The sequence below is a fragment of the Centrocercus urophasianus genome, unplaced genomic scaffold, assembly GCF_019232065.1.
Source record: "Centrocercus urophasianus isolate 14NV4802_14NV808 unplaced genomic scaffold, USGS_Curo_1.0 seq_9, whole genome shotgun sequence".
Classification (NCBI taxonomy): domain Eukaryota; kingdom Metazoa; phylum Chordata; class Aves; order Galliformes; family Phasianidae; genus Centrocercus; species Centrocercus urophasianus.
The window spans coordinates 9,036,125-9,059,813 of NW_024885532.1; the positions used below are offsets into that span (position 1 = coordinate 9,036,125).

Sequence of the window (23,689 nt, forward strand, 5' to 3'; positions counted from 1 at the left end):
GCACTGGGAGTAAAGTGTTAATGCTCTAGTTCTGGGCACCTGTTCAGAAGAGAAGAACTACTTACCCCAGAGGTACGTACCTTGTGGTCAGAGATATCGCATTCTGATACTTTATATAGTAAATCAGTTTGTTTCTCCTCAGATAGTTGCCACTGTAATTATTTCAGGGTCCCCTGTTTCCCTTTTCCAGAGGCATGGATTTTGCAAAATCTCTCTGTCCTGCTAGTTACGGAACTCGGCTGAACCAGCCCATAAACCGTTAATACTTTCTTTGTTTTTATTTTCAGTGATTTTTCTGAGAAGGCTGTAATTAAACCATGTGCTTATCCATTAGTTCCTCTTGACCCAAGAAACTTATTGTCAAGGTCTCCTCGTGTTCTGTACTGATTTGATTTCCTTTGGGTGCCAATTCAAAATTATGAATTCAGCCTCAAATAAAAAGGCTTGAAATTGTTTGCAGAAAATTTGCCTGAAACTTGCTGATAATTGAAAGTTGGTTTATTATACTGAGTAGTATCAACATTTGACTTGAAAGTTAAGAGCTTCTGTCACTGGAATTAAGTTGTTAATTCCAGCATAGAGTTTCAGGACCTTTAGAACTGTTGTTATCAAACTGTTGACAACAACTGTCAGTTTATAGCAATTCACAATTGTTAGCCAATACAAGTTGACAATTTAGTGAGAAAATCTAGCCTTATCGGGTGTTGTTAATCTTCAGGCAGTAGAAGAGATGGGCTTGTAATTAAGTTGTGGTTTTAAACAGGAAATGACTCAATCTTCCTAACATTATTTTTCTTGAGTAGACCTGCCCATATATTATCTTCACTATCTGAATATTAAAATCTCATGATGTAACGGTATTTAACAGTAATCCTGTAGAAATCTTATGTATCTTATTTTTTTTCATTCATACATTGTAAACAGATGATTGCTTGGAACTGCTTATGAAGTTAGAGTTGCTTCTTTGTTTGTTTTCATGATTAATTGCTTACTAGTTCTGAACTTCCTTTTAGAAGTTAATCTTAGGATAAAAATAAGCTTTAATTTTTGGGATTTTTGTTAAATAAGCAGCATTTCCCAGGGGTTGGTGCCTCATCAACCACCTGAATAAATGGGTAGAGTTCACCCTCACAAGTTTGCTGATGATACAAAGCTGGGAGGAGTGGCAGACATGCCAGAAAGCTGTGCACTACTCAACAAGACATGAGCAGAGTTGGAGAGTTGGGCAGGGATGAACCTTATGAGGTTTAACTAGAGCAAGTGTAGAGTCTTGCACTGGGGAGCAATAACCATACAGGTTAGGGGATAACTTGCTGAGAGGAGTTGTGCAGAGAAGGACCTGGGTGTTCTGGTGGACAGCAGGTTGGCCACATGCATGAAGTGTGCCCTTGTGTCCAAGAAGGCCAACGGTATCTTGGAATGCATTAAACAGACTGTGGCCAACAGGTTGAGGGAGGTGATCCTCCCCCTCTACTCTGCCATGATGAGGCCACATTTAGATTACTGCATCCAGTTCTGGCTCCCCAGTTCACAGAAGACAGTGATCTTCTAGAAGGAGTCCAGTGGAGGGTCACAAAGATGATAAATGGCCTGGAGCATCTCCCATATTGGGTAAGACTGAGTAACCTGCATCTGTTTAGCCTAGGGAAAGGAAGACTGAGGGGGGATGTTTATAAATATCTAAAAGGAGGTGGGAGGTGAATGTGATGTGTAGCGGCAAGACGATGAGCAATGACTCAAAACTTGAATATAGGAAGTTCTGTACTAACATGCAGAAGAACTTCTTTATTGTAAGGGTGATGGAGCACTGGAACAGATTGCCCAGAGAGATTGCGGTGTTTGCTTCTATGGAGATATTCAAGACGTGTCTGGATGCATATCTGTGAGACCTGTTGTAGAGTACCTACTTTGACAGGGGGGTTGGCCTTGATGATCTTTTGAGGTCCCTTCCAATCCCTGCAATTCTGGGATTCTGTGTTGTACACTTCTGTACAGAAAGATGCTTACCAAAATATGAGTATTATTCTGTGAAATATTTGCAAAGCTAGAAAGGAAAAAATGCTTATAATGTTTGCAGACTGGAATAAGTTTGAGTTTGTAAGGATTTTGGCAGGCAGGATTCAATTTCAAATGTCTTGACAAGAGAGGTTAGTGTTCTTTATAACTGCCTTATAAAGTTGTCTCTGGTAAGTGAAAATTGTGCAACACTGTCCTGTACTAAAAAGCATAGCAGCAGAGCTAGGTAAAGAATAAAGCAAGCTCAGTTTGCAGGAAAATAATATCAAGCTTTTGTGGGGCTGGCAAGGTAAAACCTCGCATACAGTTAGGTGTGACCTTAAGGGGGGCACATGAGGCAACTTTTCCTCTGCTCAACAGTGAGTAATAAGTACTGCTTTAGTTTTGGTCAGTGTGGTTTGCATTTGATAGGAAGAGATAGAAATCCTGGTGGGCTCTAAATTCAGAGGATTTAGGATGAGAATTTTATAAAATGGTATTTGATCCAGAGTAGAAGATCGAGTGGCTACACAATGGAAGGGACTACAGTGTTGTTCTTGTTTGGCAACAGAATAAGGATTGCGTTAAACTGTAATAAGGAATTGAAACTTGTCCTGTGTAAGAATAACTGAATAGCAAAACAGACTATGGAAGGTGATTATAGAGATTCGGACTTGAGAAATTGCGTGTTTTTTTTAACACTTCTCCCCTTCTTTTCTTAAACAGATCGGACAGACAGTTTGATGTATTTTCCTTTATAGTTGAATTGATCTTAGGAGGTCATCTATTTTCTCATTATAAGTTTTAAATTACTGTGATTTTTTTTCTGATCACTGAAATGCTTCTTTGAACTCTGGGGTAATCGTTGTTCCTTTTTATATTCAAGACTTAAAATTTACAAGAAAAGTGATGAGGTGATTGGTTCTCGCAGGAAGTGTCTTGAAGAAGAATATGTCTCCGTCTTCCTAATTTTAGTGTTAATAAATGAGACTTTTACAGGGCAACTTTTTGCAGGGATTATTTGATTATTATTTTTTTCTGGCTGGTCAGTGTTGATAAAACTTTAGTTTCTAGCCTTTGATTGCTGGATCATGGAACTTGTATCCTCTTCAAATGTGAATGCTGAGAAAGTTGTAAGCAATATGTTTCTAGTCCATCAACGTTTTTGTTTAGAACAAAGTTGTTCAAAGAAAATACTAGATTGCTTCAGTTCTCAGTCTCTTTCCAGTTTGGTATCTGTGATTTTTCAGCTTCCATACTTCCATTTTTCTAACTAATCGGGACTGTAAGCCATTTGAGTAATGTTTGAGTGGCACAGAGGAATGTTAGTAGCTTTCCAGTCTAGAATGAGCTGTATGCTATGTGGGTAACATTAGCTTGCTTTTGAAGAGGGCTTGCAGTCTGAACGGAGTAGAGAAATGTAGGGTAAGTTAAAATGCATACATCTCAGGCAGAATAACTTTGCTGATGGTATACGTATGTTGTCTTTTATTCTTCATGTATCTTCTTGGTGTATTTTTTAATTGTGATTTTTATAAGCAGGATAATAAATTGGAGGAGAAAAAGAATGTGATAGGAATGAGGTATGGGCAGAAGAGAATTAGAGGAGCATGGATTAGCTGGAGCTGTAGTGTGAAGGAATGGAAATTAAAAGTCTGTAAGTTGAGGGCAGAAGAAGACTTAGAAGTTTGAAAACATGCATGTTCAAAAGTTTCTCCCATCACCTGAATTCTCTGCCAAATGATGTGGTTTTTTTTTTTTTTTTTTTTTTTTTTTTTTAAGCTATCTTTTTGTTTTGGAAGGCTGAGTAAAGACTTGACAAAATGTGTCTTCTCACTTCTATCACCGGTATGATGTTAATGGACTTTGTAATAGAAACAAGTAAGGTAAAAATACAAAATGGAGATGCCTGGGTTTTTTTCCTGCACTAGCTAATATTCTTCTTGAAACACTAAAAGTAAAAACCTTTGATCCAATAGGAAAGCATTGTTTTTACGACCTCTGATTTATACTCTGAAATTTTGACCTTACTGGTTCTCTGCCTTAGGAAAAAAAGTTTTAGAGGACTTATGACAATATTTTTTTCTCTAATGTTGCTGTTTACCTTGAAGTGAGGGAGGAATTTTAATTATTTTATTCTCATGGGGTTTTTTTGCTCTTTTTTTTTTTTCAGGAGTAAGAAACTTTTTAGCAAGAAAAAATTGAAAAGGAAACAGAAGACTAAATTAAAAGTAAAAACACGCAACAAGGTATGTCTGTAACTAACTTTAAAAAACTCTGACTGAAAAAATGAAATAATTTCAATTGAGAGTTGTGAGGAAAAAAACATTCAAGTAGCGATTTTTGTTGTTATTGTTTTGGGTATATAGCAGTCCAGTAATTTTTGTCTGTGTACTGCTTTCTTTATGTCACTGTTAGCGATATTAACCTTTTTATTTTATGCTGAGCATTAGTAGCAAACATAATTGGATACAATCAATGTTTTGTTCCTGGAGTATAAATGTAGCAAAAACAGTATTGATTTAGAGTTAAGTTTGAAGAGATGCACACCTAGCCAGGAGCTGGAGACTGCTGCTGCAGGATTAACTCCATGTTTGTTAAAAGAGAAAGGGAGCACTCTATGTCTAAGGAATTAATAGTTATTCTTGAAAATTCCTCCATTGTGAAATAGAAACTTAACAGTTTCTATAATCTAGGTGAAAGTGACAGTATTTTAAATTATTGCTTTGAGGTAATCTTTTTCTATTGCAGACATATTATTTCTCAGTTCAAAGTAGAGTTTTGGAGGCATTTTCAGGCTCACTCTAGGCCTGGAAAATTCTTCCTAAGTTTTCATTAAAATCAGTAAAGAGAAAGAAGCTAATCGGCAGAATGGTTTTGCAAGACAGTAACACTTTCTAGTCAGTTAAATGTCCCTATAATAAGCTGTAGGTTCCTTTGGCTGTCTTATCCTTATTTGCCAGATGTCCTGTAGCTACTCTATCTCAAGACAGATGACTTAGGGAGGGTGAAGCAAGCCACCTTAATCTATTAAGTTAGTATTGCCTTTTTGGATACTTACTGGATTGTTCTGCTTATCTCAAGTAATGCAGCTTCACAGTAGAGCATAGAAGAGACTTATCTTCAAAACTTTTATTTTCAGTGGTGGACAGTTAAGTACTTCTAGTGCAAACAATTTTTAATTTTCAGTCATTGAGAAATTAAAGCTTTTAGTTGTGTTTTCTTCATCCTTTTGATTAGACCCACTTAAACTTTCTGTATAGTTGTGCCCTAGTTGAACTACTAATTAGGAAGCTAAATCTAGAATTGCTGTTCCCCACAAGCTTCATAGTCCAATATATTTCTTGGATTCATTTGCCTTGGATAAATGGATGTATCCTTTCTAAATGGCCGGAAGATATGAATGTGTTAATGCCTGGCTCTCGTTAGTAGTTATAAATATGGCACTAAACGATCATCTTGCACATCATGACTAGGAAGGGTTGTTTCCAAGATTTTTCTTGGATTTTTCTTGGATTTAAAACAGCTTTTATAAAATGCTACGTGGGATTTTTCCACTCATGGGAAGTCATGTTTTTTTCTGTGCTTTGTTCTACATGCCTCTATAATGTGCCATCTTTAAGATGGACAAAACAGTTGTATTTGTCTTCAGATACAGAGGTGTAGAAAAACACTCCAGCTTACTCCTGCTTGATAGCAGGAAATTGAATATTTCCTGAAAAATAAAGTTGGTTTAATCTCTTTAGACTATTAAACTTCATTTAGGGACAAAATGTGGTGGCAGTGGTGGTGGTGGTGATGTTTTGTTTTCTTTCATTCCCATCATGCTTTTTAATGTATCCGCATGCTTACCAGCGCAGAATAAACTTTATGGTCATTTCTGCATGGGAATGTCTAACAGCAGAAATGTTTTAGGAAAACGTGGGTTTCCATTTAAAGTTTCATAATACAGCAGATCATTCTGTATTTGAGTTTTTCATTCTGAAGAGGAGAAATAGAGATCAGTTTATTTTATATTAGCTGGAGTTTAAATATAGATGGCAGCTTTCTATTACTGTGCTACTGAAGGATGGGGGGGGGGACCTTAAATTAAGAATAAGCAGAAAAAAAAATATTGTAAGCTGATGACTGGATGTAAAAAATAAATCATGAGATAAGTATTTTTCTCTTTAAATCAGTAATTTGGCAATGTTCTCAATGGCTTCTGTTTTACATGATATTTTGACCTCAACCCCTTTCAAAATGATGTTTGAAGCGTTCAAAGAATTTAGATAGATGTTATATTCTGTGCTGCACACAGGTTAGATCAGATCTTTATTCTAGTTTACCATGTTTAACGACAGATTAACTTAGCTCTGTTAGATATCTATTTCTGTCACGTCTGAGAATAAGCCATTTTTGCAATTACCTGGTTGAAGAGAAAGGAAATTAATTGGTCAGAAAATAGGCTATGTTTGGGTTTCGTCTTTTGGTAAATGAGGTTGTTTGAGTGGTAAACAAGTTTAAAAAAAGATCAGAGGTTCTGTTTTCCTCACTTCTTTCCTTGCTTATATTAGAACATTACAGAAGGCTAACTGAGTGTTATTAAGTCTAGTTGCTCCATTTTATGAAGAAAACCATTTCAACTGGAATATTTCTGTTGAAGACTACAAGATCTTTAGATGGAATAAGCAAAGCAGGAGGAGTGAAAGAGTTGCCCTCTATGTTAAGAAGTGGGTAGATTGTGAAGAGCTGCCTCCAAGATCCTGCTCGTGGCTCTGAGAGCTTGTGCGTTAAAATATGGGACCACACTAATAAAGGGCATCTGTTGGTCAGGAACTGCTACAGGCCACCTGATCAATGGGAACCTGTGGATGAGGCCTTCTTTCTTCAGCTACGAGAGGCATCATGCTCACAGGCTCTCACTCTAGTTGGGGGATTTTGAACACCTCAACATCTGCTGGGAAAACAATGTGGAAGGCTTCAAGCAATCCTGGAGATTTCTGAAATCTGTTGAAGATAACTTTCTGGTCCAGATATTGGGCAAACAAATCAGAGATGAAGCATTGCTAGACCTGGTGTGTGGCAGTGTAGAGGAGATTGAAGGCAGTGTGGGCTGAATTTGTAATCTTGAGTAATAGAGGCCTGGCAAAAAGCAGAGTCAGGACCCTGAACTTCAGGAGAATGAACTTTCAGCTGTTTAAGAAACTATTTCATGAGATCCCCTGGGAAGCTTTCTTTAGGATGTAGAAACAGAATGAGATGGCAGGATGTTAAGGACACCTTTCTGAGAGCACAAGAGCTCTCTCCATCCCCCAGTGTAGGAAATAAAGTAGTGCCATCATGGCTGAGCAAAGACCTGATGGTCAAATTAAGAGTAGGAAGGACATGTACAGGCAGTGGAAGCAGGGATGTGTGGCTTAGGAAGAGTACAAGGATGCTGTCTGGATGTGCAGAGATGTGATCAGGGAAGCGAAAGCACAGATGGAACTGAACTCAGAAAAATTTATGAAAAATACCAAGGGATTCTACAGGTACGTTTGTCTGAAGAAACATAGGCACAGAGTGTACCCCTTCTGATAATAAGAAGAGAGAACTAGCTTCAACAGACATGGAGAAAGATGAGGTACTCAACAAGTTCTTTGCTTCAGTCTTCACTGATAGGCTTCTCGCATCTACTTGAACTTCAAGGTAGAGACTGGGGAACAAGTAAGACAAAATGAAAAGGAAAAAAAAAAGCTCGCTGAATGAATATTTGAACTAGGAAAGCAGAAAATTCTTTTTTTATATATCACTTCTATCTCTGAGTTTGTAAAAGAAATCAAAGAAAATGTTTCTTATCTAACCTATTTATTGAACAGGTAGTTTTGTACAGGAAACTACAGATATTCTGATAATTATAATCACCTAAATTAAAGCCACTGAAAGACTTGAGCAAATTGATTACCGATAAATTATCAGTGGTTTTTATCTTCTGATAAAGTTTGCAGAGAGAAAGAAGAACGTGAGGATCGAAGGTACCCTTCCTACTCTCCAACACGGAATTACATGTCTTGTTCTTACTGTGCACTTTTCTTTTGCCTTGATAAATGCTAAACATTAGTGTACATTGACTTATATTTTGCTGACTTTTTTCCTCTAAATAAAAGATAGTAAATAATTAAAGTTGCACCCTCAGTTTTAACCTGTTCTATCAACCAAGCAGCTTACTGTTCAAAATAGGATTTATTTAGTGGAGTCAGAAGGCTAGTGGATTTAAACTGCCAAAATGAGGTAGTGTATTTCAAGATTATTCTTAATGTGCATTATCATGATTTGTGGCTACATTTGTCAAGTGTGTAACAAATGGAGTATAGGATGATCCTAGTTTCAAAGAATTTACAGCTTTCAGAAATGAGGTATTTTGGGAGAAGTGAAAATATGAAGACTAATGTTAACAGTGGGTCTGCATCACAGCTAGGTAATTCTAGTTCTGAGTCATTCTTGTGCTATGCTGTCTGTTTAGAGATTGCCTGTAGTGAAGTCTATATGGGAGGTTTTAGTCTGTAGTGTACTTTTGCAGAAGAGTGTGACATTAAACAGAATGATTGAAGTAATTACTGTTTAAAAGCTGAAGCATTAGGTAAGGAACTTTTTAATAGTGAAGTATTGAGAATAAGGAATGAGTTTATTTTTGAAAATTTGTCAGCTTATTATTAATAGGCAAGAGAACAGGCATTGATATTTTATCTAGCACTGTAATGTCTAAAATTATCTGTGCTGGTGAGATGACTTTGGCAGCCTATTTCAGAAGAAGTGCCTATGAGCTAGAGAACTCAGAACTGCTCCAGAACTTAAGCTGTTCTGGAATAAAAACTAGGCTGAACTCCTGGCAAGAAGGAACTGGAAACTCATCACTGAAGTTGTAATTGCAATATGTGATACTAATTAAATGAGTGAACTTCACATAGAGATATTTGAAATGACCCTGATTTTTTTTTTTTTTTTCCCCCGTTTATCAGTGAAATAGGAAAATGCTTAATAAATTCCCTATTTTTTTTAACTAGGGAAATTCAACTGAGTTAGCACTAAAGCTGAAAGCTGATATTGTATATTTGTTTTATCAGTACTTGCAAAAGTTTTGGGACAAGTATGTGAATATTTGACAGGGAAAAGAGTCGTCATACCTCTTAATTTTCTGATGTCAAATGAATTCTAAGGAATGTAGTAGTCATTATCTAGTAGTTATTATCTATAGTAGTCATATTGATACCAGTGTAAATCTATTTGCGCAGTTTCAAATGGGAGTATTTTGAGTTATTGCACTGTGCAATGTCTTTTTTTAATAGCATCTTTAATAATATAAGGATACTTACGTTCAACAAGGACTAAGCTTATGTTGCCTTTCATTCTTTAATGGCAGAAAATCCGTTGTGCTTAAAAATCTACTTTTTCTTCAGGTAACTTTTTTCTTCTCATATTTTGTCCTTATGTTTTTGTGGTGACTGATGATGGTGACTCAAGTAAGAAAGATTAGCACACTTCATTGGATAAAATGCCATAAACCGTTGCTTCTTAATGTCTCAGCTTGTAATAATTTTGTAGTAATTATGGAAAGGAAAGTTATGCAAATACATACCAGTGTGGTTTGAATAATACTTAAGTACAAAATAAAAAGAAATTATGTAAATGATGAAATATTATCAAGTTGTTGTGAATTTTCTTTTAAGTTTTGAAACATATGGTATTAAGTGCTCTGATTTAGAAGCCTGTGTGTTTCTGCTAATAATTAAAACAGATGTGAAGGAAAAAACATTATTCACTGCTGAGGTTTGATGTTCAAAGCTGTGGCTACCGTAGAAAAATAAACCGTCCCTTTCAAATACTTTCTTATTCACTGATTCTCAAACTTCTTTCCCCTTAATCTCTCTAGTTTATGGTTCTTTTTTCCAACCCTTGCTTTCTATGCATTTCCACTGTAACCTTTTTCATATCATTGTAATAAAATTTGCTGTGTACTCCCATGCCTAATGAATGATTTGGTTCACAATATTTGCCCTCATTTAGAGAGAGAGTAATGAAAAGGCTAAAGCCCTCCATGTTCACCACCTCTAAAGACTACATCAAACAAATAACCTTATGAAAGTAATCATGACCCTGACTAGTCTAATTGTCCCCCACATTTTTCTAGACTTACTCAAGTGAGGTTATCCTACAAACCTAGGTTTTCCCTCCTTAGTTTGTACCTTTTGTCTACACCAAGATGTTATAGGGAATTCCTTACATCCACACCAAATACCTTAAGCCTGTTGTTTGTTGTTTTGGTTTCTTTTTTATACCATATATATATATATGGTCTTCGGTAGTTTGCATCCTAAGAGAAAGTATAACCCTGACTGTTTTATTTGAGGATTTTGATGGTTTTAAAGTTTTCCTTTTGCTATGTCTTATTTTACTAATGCAGAAAAGGATAGTATGCAGCAGAACTTAAAATGTTTTTTCCTAATATTTTTCCAAGTTTATGTTGACTATTTCCTAATAGTTTTCCAAGTTAATGAGAGCCCGATGGTTCTTCTCAGCAGTGGCTGGCATTAACATACCAGTAGTAGATTAAAAAGTGAAGCATAAGGCAGGGTGTAGCTAATGGTAGTTTCTTGAAACAGTTTCCCAACTCTTTGTGGTTCAGAGCTTCTGAGGACAAGGTGGGGTTCTGTTACTTTACGGGTCTCTACAGATTTCTTTTGTTTAGTAGTTTGTCCATTAGGTTTTCATTAATTTTCTGTCTATGTGAAGCTGCTAACTACAGCTCCTGCCATTTGTTTTATTTAATGACAAAACAATTAATGTTATTTTTAATATCTAACATACGTTTAGCAAACAGCTTAAATCTAATAGATTAACAGCTACAGTAAATAATGCATTTTAAAAATCATTAATAGTACTAAATCTGATACAAAGACAAATTCGAAGATCTACTAGTCACTTGTCTGTGGCACACATTTGGACCCTTCTGTAGCCTGCACTGCCTTTGCTTTTATCATTTTCCATCTCATTGTCCTCATCACATCATGAGAGGTAGGGACTAAAGCCAGATAGAATATACTGAAGTTTCTCCCTCTTCCTCCTTTCTTCTCTGCCTGAGATATGATTCATATCTCTACAGAAAGTTGTCACTAGTTTGAAAACCACTTGGTCAGCTGTGTGTTGAGATGACAAATGTAGCAAAGTTAAAAGTTTAAACTGCAAGACAGAATTTTTCTTTTTGTTAAAATTCAATCTTCTTGTTGTTTTCAGGCAGAAAACCTAGAGAGTACAATAACTATACCAGATATCAGATTACATAGCAATCCTTCAGCTTTTAATGTTTACTGCAATGTCCGGCATTGTGTATTGGAGTGGCAAAAAAAGGAAACATCTGTCTCTTTGACGTCAAAGAACAGCGTACAGAGTGGGGATTCGGACAGTGATGAAGAAGAGGAATCCAAAGAGCCACCCATTAAACTTCCAAAGGCAAGTAACTCTTTAAAGTGTATCGTGTGTGTAGTCTGAAGTTGTTAGATTATGTTGATGAGGACTTAACCAGTGGGATGCACAGCATACTTGCAAGGGGAATCTAAAAGGTAATGTTATTATATGTGTTAGAGAATATATCAGTAAGAGAAATGGAATCATGTAGTTTCAAAAAAAGGTGAGTTAGGAAAAGAAAAGATATGAAAACTCATTAAAGTAAGATATTGCTATGTATAGCTGATGACAAGGTAGTTACTATAATGGAAGCTTAAATCATTTTCTCTGCTGTTGTTCATGTGTTAAGTTCACTGCTTTCTCCAGCTATTAGTTTTCTGTCTGGGAATAACACAAACTTCTTAGTTAATTTCAGATATGCTTTCGTTTCAGTAATAATATTTCCAAAAATATCCCGTATGTTCTTTAGCCTGCATGATCAGATTTTTGTTCCCAATAGATTCCATGAATGTTTTCCTCCAGTCTTCCGATTGTATGGAACATAAGGTGTAACTTGCAGGAAAATTGTTGTTGAAGACTTCATTTTCCTTTCTTGTCTTCCTTCAAAAATCAAGCAGGTTCTAAAATAGTAACTTCTGAAAGATAGGATTTGAAATAATTCGAATGACACAGAAGATATTTGTAAGGCTTCCAGTATGTATTATCTCATGTATTATCTCTAGCTATCAGAACAGATCTGTTTTGTTGAGTGGCAGTTCCATTAACAATTTTGTTATCACATTTCACTCTTCTTAAGCTTTTAGTCAAGGGTGAATCAGAGGCTCTAGACTTTAAGACTCTTCTGCTGACATCCTAGCCTTAATGTTATTTCTGTAATAGAAATGCATAGTTAACTCTTGTAGACATGCTTACTTAATTGTAATGCTCACTTCTCTTTCATCTTCATAATGATTAAAGTACTTGGCTTTGAGCAGACAGTTAATGGAACAGTCAGTAGAAAGAAATGCAAGTATAATCTCAGAATATTCAGGAATGCTGAAAGGGAAAGCTAAGAGGGGCTGTAACAGCACTTTAACAGATGTTGATATTGAAGAGCCAAAATGATCATATTAACAGATACTGTAAAATATCTGTACCTTTTTTTTTTTTTTTTTAAGATCATTGAAGTTGGATTATGTGAAGTTTTTGAACTGATAAAGGAGACCAGATTTTCTCATCCATCCTTGTGTCTCAGGAGCCTACAAGCCCTACTTAATGTGCTCCAGGGACAGCAACCAGAAGGCCTGCAGTCAGAGCCTCCTGAAGTACTAGGTAATGTCTCATTCTTCCCCACCACCCTATCTGTTGCTGGGTTCAACAAAAAGCAAATAGTGTCTAACAAGTTTTTATGATACAGTAATATTTTTTCTTTATTTAATATGGTGGTTAATGCTTGTTTTCTTCTCCTGAGTGACTGACTTTATTCTGGAGTGTAAATTCAATTATGACGTATGTAACCCCTGTTACTCAGCATTAATCTTTTGTAGAAGAAAAATTTTGCCACAATGTCGTATTTTCTTGTGTAAAGTACAATTTACTGGAAACATAAGCCTTAACAGTCCTATGATTTGCTTGCTATATTGAATGTACAAAATGCTTGGTCTTCCGGGGAAGATTCTGTAGTGAACTTCACAGAATCACAGAATGGCCAGGGTTGGAAGGGGCCTCAAGGATCATGAATCTCCAACCTCCCTGCTGCCAAAATCCACATCAAATGCCCATCAAATCCACATCCCTCCAATTTGGAGATAAGGATGTGGGGGGCGGCCATGTCAAAGGCTTTGCTCAAGTCCAGGTAAATGACACCAGTTGCCTTACCCTTGTCCACCGATGCTGTCACTCCATCATAGAAGGCCACCAGACTGGTTAAGCATGATCTTCCCCTGGTGAAGCCGTGCTGGCTGTCTTGGATCACACGTTCATTTCTCATGTGATTAAGCATGTCATCCAGGAGGATCTGTTCCACGATCTTCCCAGGCACAGAGGTGAGACTCATTGGCCTGTAGTTCCCCGGATCCTCCTTGCTCTCTTTCTTGTAAATGGGAGTGACGTGAGCCTTTGTCCAATCATCTGGGACGTCACCTGACAGCCACAACTTTTCAAATATGATGGAGAGCGGTTCGGCAACCACATCAGCCAGCTCCTTCAGAACCCTGGGATGTATGCCATCCGGCCCCATAGACCTTTGTACGCATTTAGTCTCATGAGGCAGTCTCGGACCTGCTCTGCCCTCACAGTGGGGGAGGATTTACTGCCCCAGTCTCCACCTAGGGATTTTAGGGATGCAGGGCTCAGGGATGTGAGAAGTACTGGAATCCTGGCAGTCAGTGAAGACTGAGGCAAACAACTCATTCAGTACCTCAGCCTTTTCTTCGTCTGTTGAAGCCAGTTCTCCTTTTACGTTTACCAAAAGAGGTACACTTGCTTTGATCTGTTTCTTCTGGCCAGTGTACCTGTAGAATGTCTTTCTATTATTTTTCACATCCCCTGCCAAGTTCAGTTCTGCCTGCACCTTGGCTTTCCTGATTCCATGTCAGCAAGTCTGGACGGCATTCCTGTATTCTTCCTAGGTGACACGCCTTTGTTTCCAGAGCTTGTTTGTACCTTTCTTTGCCCTCAGTGTGCCCAGCAGGTCCGTGCTGAGCCACACCAGATTCCTACCTCCTCTGCCCATTTTCTTAGGAGAGCTCTTGTGCTCTCAGGAAGGTATCCTTGAAGGTTAGCCAGCTCTCCTCAGTATCCTTCTTTTTAAAGTCAGTATCCCGGAGGATCTTGGCCAATACTCTGATGAACAGCTTAAAGTTTGCTTTTCCAAAGTTCAGGGTCTTGATGCCACTCTTTGCCAGGTTCACCTCCCTCAAGATCACGAACTAAACCAGGGCATGGTCACTGCAGCCCAGGCTGGCTCCAACCTTAACACCTTTAATGATTTTCTCCATGTTGGTGAGCAGCAGGTCCAGCAACACTTCACATCTGGTTGGTCCGTTCAATACCTGGACCAGAAAGTTGTTAATTGTGTTGCAGTCTACCACTGTATTCCATAACTTAGGTGTTTAATGTTGTAATTCACTTAAAGCTGCTAAGCAAGTGGAACAGGATAGTGAGAGCCTAGGCTCAACTTCAGTCTCAGTTCTTCTACCTTCTTCCACTATTTTGAGCAGTGCTGAGGAATGGAGGTTGCGGTCAATTTGTAACACTTTATTGTGGTGTAATCCAACTGTACTACATTTAGCTATTCACTCTTTCCTCCTTCCCAGTGAGATGGATGTAACAGTTGGGAAAACTGAAGTAGAACTCCTGCATTGAGATAGACAAATAAATTACAGATAAGGAGAAGGCTGTCTTCTCTGATAACTGGTAGTCACACAGCCCGTCTCATAGCCCTCAGATGTTTGATTTGGCAGAAGAGGACTGAGGAAGAATGTCCGTCTCACTGTGTGCAAAAATGAAGTTCCTGTCCACTTGGTGGGCTTGAGCATCCACGAGTCAACAGATTTCAATGAGATGCATGCTGGAGTCCAGAGGGGATTAGCTGATGTGGTTGCCAAGCCACTCCCTGTGATTATTTGAAAGGTTGTGGCAATTAGATCAAGTCCCTGGTGTCTGAGGAAAAAGGCAACGTAACACCTATTTTTAAAGGGTAAGAGAGGTGACCCTGGGAACTAACTAACTGGTTTACTGGTGCCAGGTAAGATCAGGGAGCACAGCCTCTTGGAAGCTATGGTAAGGCACATGTAAGAGGGAGGTGATACAGGAAAACTAGTGTGGCTTCACCAAGGGCAAATCCTGCTTGACCAACCTAGTGGCCTTCTATGATGGTGTCATTGCATCAATGGGCAAGGGAAGAGCCACTGATGTCATCTGTATGGACTTCAGTTAGGCCTTTGACACAGTATTCCGCAACATCTTTCTCTTAAAACTGTGAAGACATGAATTTGATGGGAGGACTACTCAATGGACAAAGAACTGGCTTCAGGATCAAGTCCAGAGAGTGGTGGTCAGTGTCTCAATGACTAGATGGAGATAGGTGGTGGTGTCCAAGAGGGGTCAGTGCTGGGAGCAATACTCTTCCGTATCTTCATGAAAGACTGTGGGGTCAAGTGCACTCTCAGCATGTTTGCTGATGACACCAAGCTGTGTGATGTGGTCAGTGCACCAGAGGGATGGGATGCCATTCAGAGGGACCGAGACAGGCTTGAGTAGTGGGCTCAGGGGCATCTCGTGAGCTTTAACAAATCTAAATGCACCTGGGTTAAGGTAACATCCACTACTGCTACAAACTGGGAAATGAAAGGATTGAGTGCAACCCTGCCAAAAAAGAGCTGAGGCTACTGGGGGATGGGAAGCAAGGCATGAACCACCTCTATGCCCTTGCAGCCCAGAAAGTCATCTGTATCTGGGGCTGTATCAAAAGAAGCGTGGCCAGCAGGTTGAGGGAGGTGATCCTGCTCCTCTACTCTGTGCTGGTGAGGCCTCACCTGGAGTACTGTGTCCAGGTATAGAGTTCTACGCACATGAGAGACATAGACCTGTTGGAACATGTCCAAAGGAAAGCCACAGAAAGGATCCATGGAATGGAACACTTCTCCTGTGATGACAGGCTGAAAGAGCTGGGGCTGTTCAGCCTGGAGAAGAGAAGGCTGTGAGGTGACCTGATAATGGCCTTTCAGTATGTAAAGGGAAACTAGAGGAAAGAAGGGGACAGACTCTTTAGCAGTGTCTGTGGTGACTGAGCAAGTGTAAATGGTTTCAAGCTCAAACAGGGTAGATCTAGGGCATGTGTACGGAAAAAAATCTTTTAAAGTGGGGGTGGTGAGGCACTGGAACAGGTTGCCCACTAATGTGCTTGGTGCCCTGCCCCTGGAGAGTTTCAGGGTGAGGCTGGAAAAGCCCTAGGCAACCTGATTTATTTGTGCATGTCCCTGCTCATTGTAGAGGAATTGGATTTGATGACCTTTAATCGTCTCTTCCAACTCTAAGGATTCTTTAACTCTATGATTTTACGAAACTGCTTAACATGTGCCAACCAATGCCTACCCAGTCCCTGAGCAGTCTCAGCTCCCCTGGCCAACTCTTCTGTTTACCACATGATCTCATGTAGTATAGGATATCAATTTGGCCAAGTTAGGTAAGCTGACCTGTTTCTGTTTCCTCTCAGCTCCTTGTGCTCCTTAAGGTCCCCTTTCTGCCAGAACAGTATAAGAAGGTGAAATATCCTTGGCTTTGTTCAGTGCTGCTCCACAGCAACTAATACTTTGGTGTGTTATCAGCATTGTTTTTCCCAAAGCCAAAACACTGCGTCATACTAGATGTTATGAAGAGAAAATGAACTCTGTCCCAGCTGGAGCCAGAGCATGCTTCCTCTCTGCTACTTCTTCTTGCTCATGTTCTTCCATGACACACTGCTACAGCATGGAGTCCTTATCACAGGATACAAGTCCTTCACAGATTGCTCCAACGTGGCCTGATGGCAGTGGTTCTTGAATCGTAGAATCATAGAATGGCCTGGGTTGAAAAGGACCACAGTGATCATCGAGCTTCAACCCCCCTGCTGGTTGCAAGGTTGCCAACCACTGGAGCAGGATGCTCAGAGCCACATCCAGCCCAGCCTTGAATGGCTCCAGGGATCCACAACCTCCTTGGCAACCTGTTCCAGTGTATCACCACCCTCTGAGTGGAAAAACTTCCTCCTAATATCTAACCTAAACCTCCCCTATCTCAGCTTAAAACCGTTCCCTCTTGTCCTGTCACTAGACGTCCTCATAAAAGCCTCTCCCCCTCCTCTTTATCTGCTGTGTTCAAGTACTGGAAGGCCACAGTCAAGTCTCCCCAGAGCCTTCTCTTCTACAAGCTAAACAAGCCCAATTCCCTCAACCTTTCTTCATAGCAGAGTGCTCCAGCCCTCTGATCATCTTAGTGGTCCTCTGCTGGAACTGCTCCAAAAGCTCCACGTCCTTCCTGTATGGGGGGCCCCAGGCCTGGATGTAGTATTCCGGATGCAGCCTCACAAGAGCTGCATAAAGAGGGACAATCATTTTCCTTTCCCTGCTGAACACCCCTTTTTTAATGCAGCCCAGAACACAGTTGGCCATCTGGGCCTCCTGGCTTATGTCCAGCTTCTTGTCCACCAGCAGCACCCTTCACTTGGCCTTACTGAATGTCATTAAGTTTTCATGGGCCTGCTTCTCCAGCCTGTCCAGGTCTCTCTGGATGGCTTCCCTTCTCTCCAGTGTATCGACTGCACTGTTCAGCTTGGCGTCATCCGCAAGCTTGCTAAGGGTGTACTCGATGCCATTGTCTGTCATTTATGAAAGTTGTCACAGGGTTATCATTAGATTTAAGTCTGTGACAGGGGGCACAGGCCCCAGGAAAAAGAAAAAAAACAAGAGGAAGGGGTACTAAGGGTTTGCTGCCATCTGGCTGACCCCAGGGGGCGTGCACTCTGGGAGAGGGGGAAGAGCAGAGAGCTAGCAGATAGTTTTAACGAAGAGAAGCCATAATGGCAACGATCTAAGAAGGAACCATAATTTCCTGAATTTAACTAAATCAAATAAAACGAGAGAGACAAGAGTATCCAAAATGCGAGTCAAACCACAATACTGTGAGGGAAAGAAAGCACGTGCTTTTCTCCGCAGCGAGCTGAGACGGCTAAGCTGGGGCCAGATGGAGAGAAGCAGACACTTGGGCCCTGTCCAAAACTGCACCCCGCTTTCTCTTGCTGCCAGGTCCTCTGGGGGTGCCACCCCCTCCCCTCCTATCAGGATACTCGAAGTGGCCGTAAAAGGCAGTAAATGGAACCTCTTTAACTTCTTCTGGTCCATATGATGTTCTGATGTCGAATACTGACAGCAAAAAATCACAAAACCACAACATTCCACCCCTTATCATAGAATCACCAAGGTTGGAAAAGACCTAAAAGATCATCCAGTCCAACCATTCACCTATCACCAATAGCTCCCACTAAACCATGTCCCTCAACACAACATCCAGCCTTTCCTTGAACACCCCCAGGGTCGGTGACTCCACCACCTCCCTGGGCAGTCCATTCCAGTGCCTGACTTATTCCACATCACCACATCATACTTAACATATATCTGCATACAAGCAAATAATAACTAACATGCATTACATATACGCATATCTGTATACATATATGTACATGGAATCGCTAAGTGTACTTCCCAGGCATCAAATTCTCTTGTGATACACACTGGATGTCCCCATTTTTCTCCATCACCCATCAAGTGGAACCAAGTCCCTGTGCAAAAACAGTTCCACGGAAAGGTTTGCCCTTTCCAGAAGCTGGAAGGACCCAAGCCGCTTTTCCCAACATGCTTTTTACATGTACCACACAGACCTTAACTCCCTCTACAGTATGTAGGGAGCTGGACTGCGTAGGACCATCTTGACTGACTGATCCTCTACTGTTGACCAGCCAGGCGACTTCTGCCAAATTCTTCTCCCAGTGCTTAAATGTTCTGCCACCAATTGCTTTTAACATGGTTTTTAACAACCTGTTACAGAATCACACAGAATCACAGAATCACCCGGGTTGGAAGGGACCTCAAGGATCATGTAGTTCCAACCCCCCTGCCTGGCAGGGCCACCAAACACACACATTCAGATCAGGTTGCCCAGGACCCCGTCCAACCTGGCCTTGAACACGTCCAAGGACGGGGCATCCACAACCTCCCTGGGCAGCCCGTTCCAGGGCCTAACCACTCTCCTTGTATAGAACTTCCCCCTAACATCCAACCTAAATCTTCCCTCCTTCAACTTGGATCCATTTCCCCTAGTCCTGCTGTTGTCAGCCCTTTTGAAGAGTTTACTCCCCTCCTGGGTGTAGGTTCCCTTCAGGTATTGATAGGCTGCAATGAGGTCACCCCGCAGCCTTCTCTTCTCCAGGCTGAACAAGCCCAACTCCCTCAGCCTGTCCTCATAGGGGAGGTGCTCCAGCCCCCTGATCATCTTAGTCGCCCTCCTCTGGACCCTTTCCAAAATCTCAATGTCTTTCTTGTACTGAGGGCTCCACACCTGGACACAGTACTCCAGATGGGGCCTCACAAGAGCCGAGTAGAGAGGGACAATCACCTCCCTGTCCCTGCTGACCACCCCTCTCCTGATGGAGCCCAGGGTCCCATTTGCCTTTCGAGCTGCCAGAGCGCACTGCTGGCTCATGTTCAGAATGCTACCTGTTGTAGCATTCGATCTTATCAGAGGCTGGTGCATGACAGGGGATATGATAAATCCACTAGATGCCCTGTTCTCTGGCCCAAGTATCCACAAGTGAATTTTTGAAATGAGTACCATTATCTGACTCAATTCTTTCTGGGGTGGCATGTCACCACAGGATTTGCCTCTCCAGACCTAATATGGTGCTTTGGATGGTAGCGTGGGGTCCTGCTTATGTTTCAAGCCACCCAGTGGTTGCTTCCACCATCGTAAGCACATAACGCTTACCACTGCGAGATTGTGGCAAGGTGATATAATCAACCTGCCACGCCTCCCCATATTTGTACTTTTGCCATTGCCCTTCCCCCCAGAGAGGTTTCATCCTCTTTGCTTGTTTAATCGTGACGCGTGTTTCGCAATCATGAATAACTCGTACAATAGCATCCATGGTTAAGTCCACTCCTTGGTCTCTAGCCCACTTACACGTTGTGTCTATTCCTTGATGGCTTGAGGTCTCATGGGCCCACCGAACTAGAAATAACTCTTCCATTGTTCTGCCAGTCTAGGTCTATTTGAGCCACCTCAATTCTGGCAGTTCGGTCTACCTGATGGTTATTTTGCTGTTCCTCAGTAGCCTGACTCTTGGGCACATGAGCATCTACATGATGTACTTTTATAACCATATTTTTTGTTCGGGCAGCAATGTCTTTCCACAGTTCAGCACCCCATATAGGTTTACCCTTCTGTTGCCAGCTGTTCTGTTCTCACTGCTGTATCCACCCCGTAAGGCATTTGCCACCATTCGTGAGTCAATATAAAGATGAAGCATTGGCCACCTCTCCCATTCAGCAACATCAAAGGCTAACTGGACAGCCTTTACCTCTGCAAACTGACTTGATTCTCCTTTTCCTTCAATTGCCTCTGCAACTTGTCTTGTGGGGCTCCACACAGCAGATATCCATCCGTGATGCTTCCCCACCATACAAAAAGATCCGTCTGTGAACAAGGCAAATTTCTTCTCATTTTCCGGTAGTTCATTGTATGGTGGGGCCTCTACAGCATGTGACACCTCTTCTGCTGGCAATGTTCCAAACTTCTTGCCTTCAGGCCAGTCCATGGTCACCTCTAGGATTCTTGGTCAACTGAGGTTTCCCATCTGCGCTTGTTGTGTAATCAGCGCAATCCACTTACTCCAAGTGGCATCAGTAGCATGATGGGTGGAGAGAACCTTTCCTTTAAATATCCAGTTCAGCACTGGCAGTCAAGGTGCATTTCAGTGCCGATTACTTCAGAAGCAGCCAAAGGCTCTCATATACTACTAGGATCTCCTTTTCAGTTGGAGTGTAGCATTCTTCCGACCTCCTGCATGCTCTACTCCAAAATCCCAGGGGTCGGCCTTGGGTCTCTCCTGAGGCTTTTTGCCACAGACTCCAAGTGGGACCTTTGTCTCCAGCAGCAGTGTAGAGGATGTTCTTCACATCCTGTCCTATCCATAGTGGCCCTAGGGCCATGGCACTGGCTATCTCTTGTTTAATCTGTTCAAAAGCCTGCTGCTGTTCAGGACCGCACGTGAAATCGTTCTTCTTTTGCATCACCTGATAAAGGGAGCTTACATTGAGGCTGTATTTGGGATGTGCATCCTCCAAAAGCCCACTACACCCAGAAAAGATTGTGTCTCTTTTTTGCTAGTGAGCAAAATGTCTCCTGGGTTGTGACGATGCCCATCTTGCCATTTTACTCCTAGGAACTGAATTTCCTGGGCAGGTCCCTTCACTTCATTTCGCTTAATAGCAAAACCAGCATGCAGAAGAATTTGAATTATTTGTTCTCCTTGAAGACACCCTCTGCTGTATCGCCTCACACAACGTCATTGATGTACTACAGGTGCTTGGGAGCACCGCCCTGTTCCAGTGTGGTTTGGATCAGCCCATCGCAAATAGTTGGTCTGTGTTTCCACCCCTGAGGCAAACGGTTTCAAGTATACTGAATGCCCCTCCAAATAATAGCAAACTGTGGCCTGCATTCTGTGGCCAGTGGAATGGAGAAGAATGAATTGGCAATGTCAGTGGTGGCATACCATTTGGCTGCTCTTGACTCCAGTTTGTACTGGAGTTCTAACATGTCTGGCACAGCAGCTCTCAGTGGAGGTGTGATCTCATTCAGGCTGCGGCAATCTACCTCCAGCCTCCATTCTCCACTGGTGTTACACACTGGCCATATGGGGCTGTTAAAAGGCAAGTGAGTTTTGCTGATCACTTCCTGACTCTCTACCTGACGAATCAGCTTACGAATGGGGAGCAAGGAATCCCTGTTGGTGTGGTACTGTCATCTGTGCACTATTTTTGTAGTGATGGGTACCTGCTGCTCTTTTACCTGTAGTAACCCTACAACAGATGGGTCTTCTGACAGGCCAGACAAGACAGACAGCTGCTTAATGCTGTCTGTATCTACAGCAGCTATTTCAAAAACCCATTGGTATCCCTTGGGATCCTTGAAATACCCCCTTCTAAGATAATCTATACCGAGTATGCATAAAGCCACCTGTCCAGTTACTATAGGATTCTTCTGACAGTTTCTTCCAGTGAGGCTTATTTCCACCTCCAACAAAGAGAATTCCTGAGAGCACCCAGTCACTCCTGAAATATAAATCAGTTCCATTCCATCCCTTTATAACTCGAGGGCATCAGAACACGCTGGGCACCGGTGTCCACCAGTGCTTTATATTCCTGTGGTTCTGATGTGCCAGGCCATGGAATCCACACAGTCCAGTACACTCTGTTATCCCTTTTCTCCCCCTGGCTGAAGGCAGGGCCCCTCTCTTTGTTACCTGCAGTAATGGGAGCAACTTCAGTGGTGGTTGATCTGCTTTGTAATTCTCTCATCTGTGCTCCTAGTGCAAGAATGGATTCATCATGCCACTTCTTCATATCCTCTCCATTCTCATGTAAATACCTCCACAGGGCAGCACAAGACATAAATTTACTGCATTCCTTTGCTCAAGTAGGGGGGCATTTGTCTTTGATAGCTGAGACTTTAATCGGTTTGACCAGCTCCTTCAGCAGGTCCTTTTGATCATCCTGGTCTTCATCGGGTGCTTCTGATACTGCCATGAGTTGATCATGATTGATTACTAGGGTACACAGTTATTTTACTAACTGTGATATCAGAATGCAAGATAACACGATATAATACAATCTAATTTAAATTGAGACTAATAAATTAAATAAGATAGGAGAGAGAGAGAGAGTTCCTGAGACCGAGTCAAACCTGAAAAGCTTGGAACGGCTAGGAAAGCACCCTCCAGCACCCACTGCAAGGCAGTAAGAGATCTCCCCACCTGGAAGGGCCAGATCCCATGACTTCTGTAAATGTATAGGGGAACCGGTACCCAGATTTGGAGCATTAACACTTTAACTCCCTGTGCGCTACATGATGTTATGATATGGAATATTGAAAACAAAAAAACAAAAAAAAAATGACAATTGTCCCAACACCAAAGCAAACAGGCAACAACAGTTTCACTCAGATGTCACGTAAACTCCTTTTTTATGCCTTGGATTTCAGTCATTTTCAGGGATCAACGAATAGTAGTAACAGTGACTCCCTGCTCATAATTCTCCTCTCCATGTGTCTTACTTTTCTCGGTTACCTTTCTAGATGGTGGTGGTTTTGCGGAGGGCCCCTTGCCTGGATCTTCCACTATTTCCTCTGCTTCTTCTTTCCATTCTAGACATGAGAACACCCGTTTCCATTTCTGGCCTTCCACAGGGGCAACTGACATTAATACTGGTGCCTCCTGCAATTGATCAAGATTGACTTTGAGGTTTCCCCTTTTTGTTCAGATCTCGGTTTGGAAACTCTCTCTCCACGACACTCTTATATACAGCTCAGTAAGCACAAACCAAGTCCCAAATAAGCCATTCCTCCTCATATCTTTCTGAGCTGCACCATCCCTTACCCAAATGCTTGCTCAGTTCCTCAGGATGCCACAGGTGTCCAACAGTAAAATCCCATGACATCAGGGGTCCCCATGCTTCTAATCTCTTTGCAAAACCTCTCC

At 41.3% G+C, this 23,689-nt stretch overlaps 1 protein-coding gene across 7 annotated transcripts in view; it reads left to right on the plus strand.

Moving 5' to 3' along the window:
• MYCBP2 (MYC binding protein 2) overlaps positions 1 to 23,689 on the plus strand; it is a 212,535-nt gene that overhangs the window by 21,397 nt on the left and 167,449 nt on the right. For all 7 annotated transcript variants that reach the window (XM_042839182.1, XM_042839183.1, XM_042839184.1 and 4 more), the window contains exons 2-4: positions 4,169 to 4,244; positions 11,248 to 11,463; positions 12,576 to 12,729. In XM_042839182.1, coding sequence (XP_042695116.1) covers positions 4,169 to 4,244; positions 11,248 to 11,463; positions 12,576 to 12,729 — 446 coding nt within the window. The remainder of the gene's footprint in view (positions 1 to 4,168; positions 4,245 to 11,247; positions 11,464 to 12,575; positions 12,730 to 23,689) is intronic.